Genomic DNA, 16,853 nt, shown 5'->3' with positions numbered 1-16,853 from the left:
TAAAAACTCACCCCTGGAGCACACATGATGCCCCAAAAGATAGGAGAAGGACCCAGAGATCCTGCCAGGTTGAAGGTCAGCCACAGAGAGAGAGAGTCAGTGAGAAGGAGAGCCTGGCTAAGCTCCTCCCACCAAAACAAAAGACTGTTGCCAAGCACAATTCTCCAGTTACCATTAAGGGAAAGATTTGAGCCTTTAAACATGGCTGACCGGCATTCAAACAGCAGCTACTGCCAGACGTACAACTAGCGAAGTGAAATTCTCATCTTTACTGACATTCATCTGTTGACAGTAGGATCATATCTGTACCACCATCATATCACCTGTACCAGTGCTAACCAGAGGGAAACACAGGAGACATCGTCAAATCAACAGTACAAAACTCCAAGGTTATAGGTCGGATATCCCTCAGTGCCAGTCGTGGGAAAGAAGTGAATAGTTAAACAGTCAAGGTTAATGTTTTAGTAGCTGACCTATATTCAGCTGACCAGTGTACAGTGAGAGAATCATAGCAGAAAAAGCCAAATATATCTATAAACTCAAGGAAAGTCAGGTTGTAGGTGGCGTTACTCCCCTCAGTGTTTTAAAAATGGCTGAGTCAGCAAAACAGGTCAGGCAGTCAACAACACCACACAACCCCCGATAAATGGAACTGAGGGGGATTTGGAAGGATAAAACCATGGATTAAACCTTTCTGATCTACCAGAATGGAAAGGAGTTAGAAGTTAATTGGGGAAGCCAGACTGTGAAGTGAGATGGGAAGGGGAGTGTGTATTAAGGGGTTAATTGTAAGGGTTTTGTGAAGTTAAGGGAAAAGTGAGCAGTGAAGAGGGTTTTCGAAGAGGAAATTTTACTAGTAATTCAGTGGTGATTGCTAAAGCAGATACTAAGTGTACTAGGGACTGGAAAAGAGAAATAAATATTATTGTATATGAGTAAAAGAGCGAAGAGTGAAAATGGCAGGCATTAGGGGGGTACAGGCTGCCATAATTATATTTATATTTCTTCTTCAATTCCATGAAGAAAGAAATCAGTCATGGGGGTTGGAAAAGGTGAATGGAGTAACAGCGCCCTGGACAGGAAAAGCCCAACAGTTGCCATCCTACCAGAAAAGTAAATGTCACTATCGCCGCAAGGTATGGCAACACCGCATACCTAAACAAAAACAGTGGCACACAGCTCTTATTGTAGCGCTCTTAAGTGGTGATATCCAAATTAATCCAGGACCTCAAACTATTGTGCAGAGGCAAAACAGACAGATAAATGACGGCAATAATGACGGTCTAGCAGCTAGGAATGATAACCTTAACTCCATATGTAATGCATACATAGGTCAATGTGAGACAATACAGCCATTATTATCTCAAACACTACCAAACAGGTGCATACACTGTACTAAAGTACGCATGAAAAACAGAAAAGGCACCTTATGTAAAATGTGTAAGGGGTGGGTGCATGATGGATGTATGTACAATTATAGCAACGGTGCCAGAATTCATTTTGTGTGTAACAAATGCACTTTGGCACAGTTACCCTTTAGCAGTGATGACATTGATTTACCAAATTTTAATACAAATGACCCATTGCCATATATTGATGATTATGATTGTTTTATGAAAACAGGCCTTCACTTTATTCATGTCAATGCAAGATCACTTCTTCCTAAATTGGCAGAGATTAGGATTCTAGCTAACAAAATTAGGGCGGCAGTTATAACCATCTCTGAATCTTGGTTGGATGATACGGTGACTGACGACGAGGTCAAAATAGATGGTTACAATATAAAACGCTTAGATAGGAACAGAAAGGGTGGTGGAGTATGTGCCTACATTAGAAATGACTTAGCTTACAACCCAAGACCTGATTTAAATAACAATAAACTGGAGATTCTATGGTTTGAAGTGCTGCTTCCTAAGACCAAACCCATCTTAGTAGGAACTAGTTACCGCCCTCCTACCCAGGACCAGTTCTTAGAAGACTTTTCCAGAGTCTTGTCCGGAGTTGAAAACAATTGCGAGACAATAATACTGGGCGACTTCAATATCTGTTTTCAGCAGCAAAATAACGGGCTATGCAAAAGGTATAAGCAAATTCTAGGATTAAATAGTTACACTCAACTTATTAATACTCCAACCCGGATCACACAGTTCTCAGCCACCCTAATTGACCACATACTTTGTAACCGCTCTGAGAACATTAGTCAGTCAGGCGTCATTACCACAGGTCTTAGTGATCATTTCATCATTTACTGCACCAGGAAAATAACTAGGGATAGGATAGGCCTACACAGGACAATAAAAATGAGGTCAACTAGAAACTACAGTAAAGAAACACTGGTAAATAGGCTACACAATTGTGACTGGACAGAGATAACAAGTTGCACGGACGTAAACGATGCCTGGGAAAAATTCAAAACAATGTTCACTACCATCCTTGATAATATTGCACCAGTTAAAGAGGTTAGGATTAAACGAAGAACTGAACCCTGGATGAATACTGAGATATTAGATAATATGAAATTCAGAGACCAGCTGCTAAAAAGATTTAAAGCAAACAGACAGGATATTGCAGCACTAAATGAATTCCAAAGGGTGAGGAACAGAGTACAGAGACTTATAAAAGGAGCAAAGGCAAAGCACTACTGCTCAAAAATTGAAGAGTATAAGCATAACCCCAGAAAGCTCTGGCAACAACTAAAACAGTTGGGGTATAGCCATAAGCCAGTAGATAGGTCTAACATAGTACTCACTATCGATAATGAGGTATGCCACGAAACATCTAAGGTGGCAAATTGCTTTAATTCATACTACACATCTGTTGCATCAACACTAGTAAGTAAACTACCAGCTGCATCAAATACCTATAACACAGACTCTGATAAGTTTCAAACATACTATACCAATAAAGGGGTAACCCCAAACAGTTGTCAACTAGTAAGTGTATCTCATGACTTTATTCAAAAAGAACTAAGCAGGTTAAACCCAACTAAGAGCACAGGCCCTGATAACATCCCGTCTAAGTTCCTAAAAGATGGTGCTTCTGAACTGTCAATCCCTATTGCTCACATAATAAATCTATCAATCACCACTAATACAGTACCGGAGGGGTTCAAGGAGGCCAGAGTTACTCCTATCTTCAAGAAAAATAGTAGGTCTGATGTAAGCAACTATAGGCCTGTTAGTATACTCAGTATAATATCTAAAATTCTAGAGAGGGCGGTGTATTCTCAAGTAGTTAAGTACCTTAATGACAACAACATTCTCCATAGCTATCAATCGGGCTTTAGAAGATCCTACTCAACCGACACCTCCCTTATTAATCTGATGGATTACCTGAGAACTGAAATGTCAAAGGGGAACCTCATAGGCATGGTAACCTTAGACCTGCAAAAGGCCTTCGATACTGTCAACCACAATATATTATGTAATAAACTTCAAACTATCGGTATAGGTTCTGTAGACTGGTTTAAGTCCTACCTTAGCAACAGGAGACAAATAGTCAAAATCAACAAAACAGAATCAGAACCCCTGCCGATAACATGTGGAGTTCCCCAAGGTAGTATTCTGGGTCCCTTATTATTCTTATGTTATGTCAATGATATGCCTATCAGTGTCAAGTGCAAACTCCTACTGTATGCAGATGACAGTGCTCTGTTAGTGTCAGGTAAAGACCCACAAGATATTGCTAATGTTTTAACACTGGAACTGGAGTCCTGCAGCAAATGGTTAGTAGACAACAAACTATCATTACACCTAGGGAAAACTGAAGCCATTCTCTTTGGCACGAAACATAAACTGAGAAGGGTAAATAATTTTAATGTTCAATGTAATGGGGAGCCCATCACTTTGGTTTCATCAGTAAAATATTTGGGAATCCCCTTTGACCCATGCATGTCAGGAGAATTGATAGGGAACAGTGTAGTAAAGAAAGCGAATGCCAGACTGAAGTTCCTGTATAGACAAGCACAGTGTCTACCTACTGAGGCTCGCAGGACTCTATGTCTAGCCCTTATACAATGCCATATGGATTACGCTTGCTCTTCTTGGTACTCTGCCTTGACAAAAAAACTGAAAGATAGACTGCAAATCACCCAGAACAAAATCGTAAGATTCATCCTGGGGCTGGGACCAAGAGAACATGTAGGCCAGGATGAATTACAGCAGTTGGATATGCTGAATGTTGAAGACAGAGTAAAACAACTGAAGCTAAATCATGTTTATAAAATTGCTCACAAGCAATGTCCAGAATATCTTGCTGTCAATTTTGTCAAGGCTGGGAACCAAAGCAATCATAGAACTAGGGGGAGAGAGCACAACTTTGTAGTACCCACAGTCAGTGGCCAGGCTTCAAACACCTTTTATTGTACAGCAATAAAGGAATGGAACAGACTACCCGCACATGTCAAAGCCAGTCATAGCGTGAACCAGTTCAAGAAGAGTGCCAAAAGGTGTCTGATGAATGTAGCTACAGAAAGGGAGGGGAATGATTTTCTATTTTTTAGCTAACATACGTGTAAATTTTACCTTATTCCTTGTAATGACCCTCGTATTGTAGATAGTCTTAATGACCTTGGTGTCGCAGATAGTCTTTTTAGTATGATAAGATGTTATCTTCATTGTAGAACAATAAGAAAATATTATAACCTTTATACTATAATAATAAGGTAAAAGGACCCCAATGGAAATAAGTCACTCTGTCTGACTTTTTTGGGTTATCCTAGGTTCTCTACACATATGCTGCTATATATGATAATTCTATGTAACTGTATTTGTGTATACCTGAATAAACTTACTTACTTACTTACTAAATTTGCATACACATATTGGCTTCTGTTGCTGAGGTATGATTTGAAGTAGTTGAGGGAGTGCCCTCTTATACCATAGTGTGACAATTTTACTTGGAGCAAGTCATGGTCAACTGTATCAAAAGCTTTACATAAGTCAATGAAGATCCCCAGTGGGACTTCTTTTTTCTCTATTGCAGTGTATATATGTTCTAGCATGTGTATAATAGCATCGTTAGTATTTTTATTAGGCCTGAATCCAAATTGGCAGGGGTTGAGTATGTTTTGGGAGATAAGGTAGGAGTAGATTCGTTTATGAATTAATTTTTCGAAGATTTTTGAGAGAGGGTGTAAGTTGGATATTGGCCTATAGTTATTCAACTCTGTTTGGTCTCCTCCTTTGTGGATCGGGGTGACCCTTGCTATTTTGAGTACTGTAGGGAAGGTGGAGGATTCAATGGATTTGTTAAAGAGTGTTGCAATGATTGGTGATAGCACTTGTGACACTTTTTTGTATATAAAGGGTGGTAAGGTATTTAAATCTCCTGCCTTGTTTTTTAGTGTGTTGATAATAAGGGAGACTTCATATGGGTTAGTCGGAGCTAGGAACAGTGTGTTCGGGTAGTTGCCGGTGAGGTAGTCATTTGGTGGGGTATCTGAGCTTGGGATTTTATTGGCAAGGTTTTGTCCTATAGTGGAGAAGAAATCATTGAGTCTGTTTGCTGTTTCTGTTGGTGGGAGTTGGGGTTCATCTGATTTTGCTAATTTTATTTCGCTATTTCGTGATATCTTTTTTGTTCCTAGAATTTCTGATAGGGTTTTCCAGGTCTTTTTTATATCACCTCGTAAGTTGGATAATCTGTTCTCATAATACAATTTTTTTGCCCTTCTTATCAGGCTGGTTAGGATTGACGAGTAACGTTTTGTTTGGTCTCTGGTTATGTGACCCATTCTGTACTGTTTTTCGTATTGGTGTTTTGTATTTATGGATTTGAGAATGCTGGGTGTTAGCCAGGGACTGTTCAGTCTCTTAGCTGTCATCTGTTTGGTTTTTTTAGGGCAGTGCTTGTTATAGAGGTATTGGGTCTTTTTTAGAAAATTATTAATACATTCGTCAATATCTGTATAGATTTCTAGCTCAGTGTGCCAGTCAATGTTTGCTACTGCTGTTGTGAAGTTATTAAGGGCTGCCTCATTGTGAAGTCTGAAGGTGACTTTAGTAGTGTCTTGGGGTAATTTACCAAGAGTTGTTATGAGGAAAGTAGGGTAGTGGTCTGTGGTATTATCTGTAATTATGCCTGATTTTAAAGGGGATATGGTGTTGGTCCAGATGTGGTCAAGTAGGGAAACACTAGTCTCTGTAACTCTTGTAGGTTTTGTTACTGTTGGTAGCAACATACAGTTACTCATTGTGTTTGTGAATTCAGTAACGTGTGGGTCCTGGTCTTGCAGGAGATTTATATTGAAGTCACCTGAGAGTAGTAAGTGATCTTTGTTCATGCGTGCATCAGTTATCATACTTCCTAGGTTTTGACTAAATTGGCTAATGTTTGACTGTGGAACTCTGTAGATGTTTATCAATGTGAGAGGTTTTTGTAGGTATTTGGATTTGAATTTGGCTATTATATATTCCCCATGTTCATCCCTTTTGCAAGTATTAGTGATACATTCTAGTTGGTCTGAGTAGTATATGGCTGTGCCACCCCCTTGTTGGTCTGGCCTACAGTTGTGTATGGCTGTGTAACCAGGAATGGCATAGACATCTGTACTATCAGGCTTTAGCCAGGTTTCAGTCAGTGTAATGATGGACATATTGGCATGTAAGGAATTTAGTAATGCTATGAGGTCATCGTAATGCTTGCTTAAAGATCTGATATTGTAGTTAAAGATAGTTATGTTGTTGTTGGCACTGAAAAGTGCCTTTGATTGTTCTGCAGTGTAGTAATTACAGTAACTGTTTGATTCATTTAAGTCATTAAATAAGAGGTTGGTATCAGGATCAATGCTTGTAATCATAAGATTTGTAGTGAATCTATAGTTATAATTAAGTATAAAACAAAGTGAATAGTCTTAAGCTAAAAAATAGCACCTGAATTACTTAACAAATGTAAAATAATGAGCTAAGGTATTTTTTTTTTTAAGCTAAAATAAAGGAGACAATATAAAAGGGACTAATACAAATAAAGTGATGATCAAATAATGGAGCTTGGGAATATGATAGTAGGTAGTACTATAAAGGTAATTCTTTAAAGTTAGAATTATTGTATAAAATAATAATATAAAAGGGTCTAATATAAGTTGTGGTGAACAATAGAGTGGTAATCAAAAAAAAATGAGCTTTGGAATATAATGGCAAAATTGTGAACTTATTCTACTTTAGCACCTGAGAATAGCACCTTGATTATTTTAACAATTGTGAATATATAAACTAGGGTAGTTATATAAAGCTAAAATAAAGGAGAAAATATATAGGGGACTAAAGTTAAGTAATGGTAAACAAAGTTAAATGGACAGGTGGTCACTATGAAATAATATTGGTTTAGGAGTAAGATCTGATTTGTAATATTAAATAAATTGAGCAGTTTATTGCACAATAAAAGTAAAAAAAAAATGGGGTAGTTGGTACTAGCTAGCAAAAGATAGTTTTGGTACTTGCAAAAAAGTAATTGGAATATACACTAATTGCATACACAATGAAAAGTGACTAAAAAAAACAAGTAGTGATAAACAAAATTAAATGGACAGGTAAGAATAATGAATATTATTAATTTGGAGTAAGATTTGACTTGTAATTTAAAATTATGAGCAATTAATAGCAGAAAGAAAGAAGTATAGAGTATTGGAGGTAGTTGGCATTAGCTAGTGATGAAAAATAATAAAAATAATAATGTACAATATAATAGTAACGTACACTATATGCACCACACGTATATATGTATTAAGGGCACTTATCTAATCTGTTACAGAAATGTCAGCTTTTCTACGGAAGGTAGAGAAATCGTGTTCATTTGAGATGGTATATTGTTGTCCTGTTGATGTTTTCCTTACTAGTATTTTCCCATCTCATGTGAAACACTGATGTATTTTGTTTTCCTGTTTAAGTTTTCTCAGCCTGAACAGAAGGTTTTGACATTTTTTTGTTAGACACTCATTTATGTACACTCCATTTTTCATTGTAATTGCTGATTTAATTAGGCCCTTTCTTTTATCGTATGATTGAAGTCTGATCATTATACTGTGTTTACTTCCTGGTTTTCCTAACAAACGTGTTTCTTTGATTTCATTGTTTTGCACGATGACTTGTATGTGGTTCTGTATTATCCTGATAGCAGCTTCTTTGCACTGTGCTTGTGTTATGTCACTAGGAATGTGTGGACTGTTTATTATTACTGCATCAGACAACTTATCTTGTTCAGTTTTGTCGTCTTGGAAATCAAGGTATTCATTTAGTCGAGTGTGCATGTTCTGATTCCAGTCCTTGATTGCTTCTTCAACCTTCATATTTATTGTTGTTATTTGCTCAGTGTGACTGGCTATAGCTGCTTTTAGAGTATTTTCTGTGTCAACACTTCCCGATGTAATCTTCTCTTCAAGGTTTTGGATCTTATTCTCGAGGTTTGTTATCTTGGATTCTCGTCGCTCGAGTGTTGCTTTGATATCTTTGATTTCATTTTCTAGAGCAACGATGTAGTCCTTGATATTTTCAGGAATGATCATACCTGAGTTATCATGGGTGAATCCTTTGAAGGGAGTGGAGTTGGAGGGGGAGTCAGCCATGTTTGTTGTTGTTGTTGTTGTTCCTTGGGTGGCTGCGGTGAGGGGGGTTGATGATACACTGGCGTCCTGCTGGGTAGACAAGTTGAGTTCTAGGGTCCTTGCTGTTATTCTTTTATTACTGGTGTTGTTTCTTCTGCGATATCCTTTCATAGTATCACTGAAGTAGATACTGTGTAGCAATGGAGGAGAAGGCTTGTTTTCTCGGAGCTTGGGTTAAGTGATTGTCTGGCAGCGGAGGCAGTGTTTGGGTTAGCAGGGCTGTCTTCCTTAGATCTTCTATTTTTGTCAAGAATTGGGTTACATTCTTAGTATTCTTGGGTCATGTTGTGGTCTACGTGGGTTCATGTAGTTGAACTTTCACTTAGGCCATCACAAGTTTTGAAGAGCGATGTTTTTTTGAGAAAGAAGAGCTGGTAGGATACCGTTGCTGCCGCTGCCGCCGCCACCTGAAATCCAAAAAAAATTTATCAACATGTCGGTTCTCTGAACCATTCATCTACATTTCTATTCTTCTTGATGCATAGATTTACTTTGCATGTGGCACAGGAAAATGAGGATGTGACATGATTATTCTTTTTGCTGCAATACTTGCATGTAAGCAAGTATCTTCATGTTCAATTTCTGCTTTTTGGTTGGTGACATAGCTTCCTCCTCATCTGTTGACACCTCTGCATCTGGTGGCAAGTATTCATCACTACTGTCCACCAATTCCAGGTTATCTGGGTCTTGATCTGAGTCATTTTCGTCCCAAACACAGACAAATTTTCACTTATCCTTGGAGGACTCACCACAGAACAATTTCTGATTGATCTGGAAGGACAGTAAAAACGTTCTGTACACACCCAGATCATTACTGAATTCATATATATACTAGCAAATTTATGGAAATATTTATATACCGAAACTTGAAAACATCACCTAAACGGGCAGGACCGAGTGTACTCGGACCACTTTTGTTGCACTTTTTTTTATTTGGATGGTGCACTCTGGACAAGCGCAAAAACCACGCTCTCAGGGCCGAGTTTACTCGGTCCTGAGAGCGTGGTGATTTGGTGATTGTTATAGTCTCAATTTATTGTAAGTCAAGTCAAGGCAGGATATACTAGTTAATTCTGTTGTCTTTGTTTATGTGAGCTTGAATCGATTTGGAGGAATAGACTCTAGGGACCTGAGATTTTCCAGTGACAAGTTGTTTCATTGAGCTCTATTTATTATATCAAGGGAGCTGTTGTAGGACACTCTTGATTTGTTAGTGAGAAGATTGGATGGTCAAGGGACCCCATTCTACTTACTGTTTGGTTGGAGCTGGCGTAGACCCCTCCGTTTTCATTCACACATACTGTTTAATCGAAGCAGGGATCGAACCCTCTGTTTTCTTTGATATATCCATTTCATTTTCCCCTGGTAGTTTAAGTTATTCTTACAAGCATGGAGGAATACCAGTTTTGGATGGACACTGGGAGTAAGTTAGGAATAACAGGGAAAAATTTAGAAGCTTTCATTACCACTAAGATCCAGGAAAGAATTGAAAGAGAAAGAATTGAGAGAGAAGAGAGACAGAAAGGGAAAGAGAGGAGAAAAAGGAGAGAGAGAGAATCGAGAGAGAGGAGAAAAAGGAGATAGAGAGAATTTAGAGAGAGGAGAAAAAGGAGAGAGAGATCGAATTGAAAGAGAAAATCAAGACAGTTAGAAAGAGAAAGAGAGGAGAAAAAGGAGTGTGATAGACTTGATCGTGAGGAAAGAGCTAAAGTATGTGAGGAACAAGTTAAATTAAGAGAACTTGAGGAAAGAGCAAGAGATAGAGAACTTGAGGAAAAAGCTAGAGAATGTGAGGAAAAAGCTAGAGAGAATGAACTGCGAGAGAGACAGAAAGATCGTGAGGTAAAGCACACCTTGAATTAGAAAATAAAAAGTTAACTTTTACACAACAATAATTAGAGGAAGGAGTAACTGAACATCATACAGCTAGTCCACATAGTGCAACACTTAATGTAGCTCCCCTCACAGAGGGTGAAGACATAACTTCATACATAATTAGGCTTGAAAATATGGCTACCGTCTGTGAATGGCCAGCTGACACCTGGGCTACCAGGTTAGGTATGTTATTTTCCGGTACAGCTTTGAATATCTGTGCAACTTTGTCGCAGGATGTCATATGTAATTATAACCTACTTAAGAAGGCAATCCTTAAAGCATGCCAAAAAACCACAAATTCTTATAGGAAAGATTTCAGGTATGCCACCTTACAGCATGGCCAAAACTTTCAGCAGTTACAGGTAACACTCTTTCGTTTGTTCGACTTTTGGATAGAGAGTTCAGGAATTGATCACAGTTATGAATCTCTTAGAGACTTCATGGTTGCTGACCAGTTCCTGACAGCTCTTCCTCACCAGATACGAACATTCATTAGAGAACGTAACCTGATTAAAGCTGAGCAAGTTGCTGAGGCCGCTGACTTGTATGCTGAGGCTCACAATTCCTATAAAGACCTAAAAGGATCAAACCCTAAGGGCAAGGGTTCACCAGATCTTAAGAAATCAAAGCCTCTAGTAAAAAGTAAACTGACGTCTTTTATTCCGGTTTGTCATTTATGTGGTGTTAAGAGACATAAACGTCCCGATTGTCCTTCTAAGAAGGTGCAAAAAGTTGGAAGATGTTTTCAAGACTGTAATGACCAAGCACCCTTCTGTTCAGGAACAGTTAATGGACTTAAAGTATCTACTATTTTACGAGACACTGGATGCACGTGTATAGTCATTTCTGATAAGCTGTTCCCTAACCATAAAGAAACTCATTCCTCTGCTATCCTTTCAGATTACTTGGGCCATACAGACACTTTTCCTACCATCCTTTGTTACATTAGGTGTAAATGGTTCACAGGTTGCTCTGAAGTCGTACTAGCTCCCATCACTTCTTGCTCCGTACTAATAAGTAATGTAAAAGGTGCCATTCTTCCTTCTGAGGTTGACCTTTCATCACCATAGATGGACATAAGTTTTTCAGCCCCTCTTCCTGTAAAGTCAGAAAAGTCCCTCGACAGTTCAGATGAGGCAATGTCTCGTGATATTCATGTGGGGTTAGAAACCAGTGATACTACTCTCGAAAGCGAGGTAGTAGGATCACTGGTTCATTTGTTAGATGAAAGTGAGGATATAACCTCCGATACTATAAATGTCTTGCCTAGGGCTCAGACCAAAGCCCAGGCTTCTCCTATTGTCCATCCTGTATAAATCAGTATTAAAATTAAATTCAGATGAGATAGATTATTCCATCTTAGTTGTTCCAAGTCAATGCAGAGAGAGACTGTTCTTAAAATGGCTCATGACCTACCAGTGGCTGGACATTTCTCGCATCGTAAAACCTTAAATAAAATTAGGGAAACCTATTTCTGGCCCAAAATGTCCTTAGATATCATTACCTATTGTAGATCTTGTAAAGTTTGCCAACTGTCATCCTCCCGAGGCACCAGGCGAGTACCTATGGTCAAAATGCCAATCTTTACGGTACCGTTTGAAAGAGTAGCTATTGACATCGTTAGTCATTTATCACCACTTTCATCTTGGGGACAGATATATATTAACATTAGTTGATTATGCTTCGAGTTTCCCTGAAGCTGTACCCTTAAAGCCCATAACTACTACAGAGGTGGTTGAAGCCCTTTTGTCCATCTTCTCCAGAGTGGGCATCCCTAGAGAAATTTTGTCTGACCGTGGGACACAGTTCAAATCTGACTTAATGCAACATCTCTACCAACTTCTGGGAGTGAAGCCTCTCTTCACCACACCCTATCATCCCAGCTGTAATGGGAGGATTGAGCGCCAGCATTCGATTCTCAAGTCCATTTTAAGGAAACTTTGCTCCCTTAAACCTAAGGAGTGGCATCGTTACCTACCCTGTGCTTTGTTTGCCATGAGGGAAGTTCCCAGTGACTCTTTGGGGTTTTCACCTTTTGAACTTCTCTATGGTAGACAGGCCAGAGGTCCATTGTCCATCCTTCATGACTTATGGACTAATGAGGAGGTAAATGCTGAGGTTCAGTCTTCTTACCAGTTTCTCCTTGACCTTAGATCCAAACTTGAGGAGACCTCTGACATAGTTTCGAAAAACTTAAGCTTATCAATATACCAGTGAAAAACCTATTTTGATACCAAAAGTCAGAGGAGAAGTTTTAAAGTAGGGGATGAGGGTTTGGTACTTTTACCAGTAAAGTCAAATAAATTATTAGTAGCATGGAAAGGTCCGTATAAGATATTAAAAATTTGTGGGAAGGTTGATTACCTCATAGAAGTCAAGGGAAAACCTAAGCTTTATCATATCAACATTCTTAAGAAATATTACCGAAGAAATTCGGTTAACTCCCTGAATAACTTTGATTTAGTTTTTCCACACGAACTTGATAAGACAACTGAGTAGTGTAAGGTGTGGGTAATTGACACTAATAACGTAGACTATGACAGAGAACTACATGACTTGTAGATGAATGGTTCAGAGAACCGACACGTTGATAAATTTGACACATGTGCAACTCTTGGGTATCTTTATTGAGGAAACGTTTCACTACACAGTGGCTTCATCAGTCCATACAAAGGAGAAACTTGAAGAACAGGAGGAGAATGAGGTAATCAGTCCCTCAACCTTGAGTCGATGTGGTCAGTCCATCAATCTTGAATAGAATACGGCATATGTGCGGAGAAGCAGCTTATGTACCGTAGGCAGGAGAGGTGCAGCAGTTGTAGGTGGTGTCACATTTGTCCAATGTGGAAGTAGGTCGTGCCCAAGGGTTAGGCAAGCGAAGAATTCCCAAGTATTAAGATCCCAAGAAGTTTCAGTGTCTGACAGGATTGTTCTCTGAACCATTCATCTACAATCCTGTCAGACGCAGCACCAAGTATTAAAACCTCAGTATGTGTTATGTGTGTTTTGTTATGTGTGTGGGGGAGGGGCGGCATAATGCCGTGACTAGCACTGTAGACTATTAAATGAGGCATGTATGTACAGCAAAAAATGTCCAAAATTATCACTTTTGTTGACTCAAGAAATCGCAATGACACGATTACAAACAAACCATACCACAGGCGGGGTTAGAACCCATGATCATAAGGTCAGGCTGGCTTGGCTTACTCAGTGAAATGAGCAAAAGTAGCCAATTGTATAATAAGTCACAATATTAGATAAATGGATACAGATGCAACTAATGTGACATTTTATTGTGGCAACGTTTCGCTCTCCAGGAGCTTTGTCAAGCTGTTACTTAACGGCTTGACAAAGCTCCTGGAGGGCGAAACGTTGCCACAATAAAATGTCGTATTAGTTGCATCTGTGTTTATTTACCTAACATTCTGTCAGTAATTCTACCATTATTGCTAAGTCAATACACAGGGTGGAGCAATTTACAGCTCACAATTTGTAAAGGAAAATTTAGACGATGGGTTAGGATGGGCCAAGACGTCGTCTAAAGTTTCCTCTTCATTTGTGAATTGCAGTACTTGTAAATAGTTCTTTGTTTTATAACAGTGGTGTGTATTTAGCTAACTCAACAATTGCCACTTCAGTAGTTTTGGCAGAAGAGTACTATATGATAACCTAATTTGAACTTATAACCATTGCTTGCAGTTCACAGACTGATTTCTAGGCCTTATAAGAGTCGATAATATCTTTCCAGCGACTAAGAATATCTTCCTTTGGAGTTTTCCAAAACTTAGAGAGTACATCCCAGCCTTTAGCAGCAGTTACTAGCAAGTAATCATTTCCTGATTCTTGTTCATGGCTGTATGCTCCCAGTACTAAGCTTTGAGTGAAGCGGGCAGCAACACACTCCTGTAAATAAATAAATAACTAAGTAAATTAGCAAATATTATTATTTTGTAAACTTACCTATTGTGTAATAACTTGGGAAAACATTTAAACCCATTTTTCATAGGCCAGTGGCTTCTAAGGTTTTGTTGCAAGTATTAATTTGCAGTATTAATTTGCGATGCTAAAAATATGTAACTTTCAACATCAATGTAACATGAGAACTGTTCTACTGCCAACCAGTTTTAAAATTTAAAAATTCAAGTTGCTAAAGCGTATGTAAAGTATATTGGTGTTGTCCATTAATGGGGCAGAACATCCAAATCTCTGTCTGTGATAATCTTATTACAGTTTATTTATTTATTTATTAACAATTTGAGCACACATACAGAGGTACAAAAAAATACAGATAAGAGCAGCATGCCAAAGTTAATAGAATGCCAAGTTAACAGAAACTGGCAAATGTTTGCATATCTAAAAGTGTCAGGCCAGGTTCTTCAAGAAAATATACATATTAAACTTGCTTATGATTATCTGGTGGAGGTTCCTGAAGGCTTGGGTATAGTATTATGTATACAAAGCCTAAAAAAAAAACTTAATTATCTTTTCAATACGTGTGAACAGGGTGGCTACAATGTCTTCTTTACCTCTCCAGAAATGTGTGCAGTATAAACTCGTTTAATTTAATATGTATATTATGTACACCATGCCCATCCTTTGGGCAGTAGTCAAAAGATTACAGAGGTACATAATGGGTCCAGGAACTATAAACTCGTGCACTCTTTATTAGATTAAGTGACTGTGAATGTAATCAAGTGAAACAAGCAGCAGTTATACCATTAATAAAGGATTCTCAGTCGATCCACGAGCGTCCATATACAGGAACTTCAGGCGTTCCTTTTTCATTGTCTTATTTCCTTGTTTTTGGACGTTCATGGCTCCTGATACTATGACTACAATTACTCGTTCCATGATAAACGAACCTAAGCAAACAAGTGGTAATTGAAAGATAAGGAAGAGTAATACCAGTTGTAATATTTACAGAACATTTTGACCATGTTAGTCACAAAGCGCTCATACCCATACAAAATTATATATACGAAAATAAAAACCAGGATAAAATTATTAATAAAAGCAACAAACATAAACACTCAGCGCAATTAAGAAATTTCATACCACGTTAAAATAACCAGCATCAATTAAAAATTTAATTCAGTTATATAATGAAGAGCAGATGATCGTTGGACTGTCTAGGGGTAGCTCCTAGGATAAGATTTTGTTCGGCTTTTTAACTCCGGAGGGTTAGCTACCCAAAATAACCCAAGAAAGTCAGTGTGTTATCAAGGACTATCAGTTTTATTTCCATCGGGGTCTTTCAATATTAACCCCTAGAATGTGTAAGGAAACATTCCCAATATTTCTACCCTTGCCGGGATCGAATCAAGGACACTCAGTGTGTGACTCGAGAGCGTTTCCTACCAGGTCACGGGACACTTCGAGACTTTGATGCTGTGAGGGGCTCTTGATCCAAGAGCTGGTGAGGGGCTCTTGATCCAAGAGCTGGTGAGGTGCTCTTGCTCCAAGAGCTGATGAGGGGCTCTTGATCCAAGTGGTGGTGAGTGGCTCTTGATCCTCCAGTTCCTTGGATTGAACATGAATGCCACTCAGGTGCTGCATGACCCCAACGAGTTTAGCGTTTCCTTGTGGTTAAAATTAAATATATATATATAGAGGTCATACAACACCCGGGGGAAAGGGATGCACTCAGATTTGATCCAAACAAGCTGAGGTTATCTCCAAGTCTTGGATCTAGAGCCTCTCACCGGCATCAAGGAATGTCCCTCGAGGGGTTTAAGGGGAAGCCTTGATTTTAAAACGTTTCATTCCACAAAAAAAACCCTCTTGGAGGTGGATTGGACAGAGTTGTGTTTTGAACAGAGTTGTGGATGTGTGGCACAATCTTCCGAGTAGGGTGATCGAAGCTAGGACCTTGGGTAGCTTTAACAAGAGAGTGGACGAATATACGAGTGGAAGGGGCTGGGTTTGATTGGTGTCGTTGGTATGGGAGTAAATTCTAGGGTAGTGGTGGTTTTAATAAGGACCTGCCTTGTATGGGCCAGTAGGCCTTCTGCAGTGTTTCTCCATTCTTATGTTCTTATGTTCTTATTTAAACATTTCTGCAGCAGTATTAATTTGCGATGCTAAAAATATGTAACTTTCAACATCAATGTAACATGAGAACTGTTCTACTGCCAACCAGTTTTAAAATTTAAAGATTCAAGTTGCTAAAGCGTATGTGAAGTATATTGGTGTTGTCCATTAATGGGGCAGAACATCCAAATCTCTGTCTGTGATAATCTTATTACAGTCAACAGAAACTGGCAAATGTTTGCATATCTAAAATGGCAGGCCAGTGTGTTAACCACTGTACCATGCGGGCTAATAAGATGTGCCCAACAAGGTATATTCCTATATACACTAGGAGGGTTAGCATAATTCA

At 38.7% G+C, this 16,853-nt stretch overlaps 1 protein-coding gene across 1 annotated transcript in view; it reads right to left on the bottom strand.

Moving 5' to 3' along the window:
• Window positions 1-7,711: 7,711 nt before the first annotated feature.
• Window positions 7,712-16,853, bottom strand: part of LOC128685415 (hydroxylysine kinase-like) — a 64,943-nt gene continuing 55,801 nt past the window's right edge. The window contains exon 6 of the mRNA XM_053771940.2: window positions 7,712-14,377. Within this exon, the coding sequence (XP_053627915.2) occupies window positions 14,189-14,377 (189 nt within the window). The 3' untranslated portion in view covers window positions 7,712-14,188. The remainder of the gene's footprint in view (window positions 14,378-16,853) is intronic.

Source organism: Cherax quadricarinatus, chromosome 8 (genome assembly GCF_038502225.1).
Source record: "Cherax quadricarinatus isolate ZL_2023a chromosome 8, ASM3850222v1, whole genome shotgun sequence".
Classification (NCBI taxonomy): Eukaryota; Metazoa; Arthropoda; class Malacostraca; order Decapoda; family Parastacidae; genus Cherax; species Cherax quadricarinatus.
The sequence above is the reverse complement of the archived record's forward strand: the minus strand, read 5'-3'. Positions and strand labels throughout refer to the sequence as shown.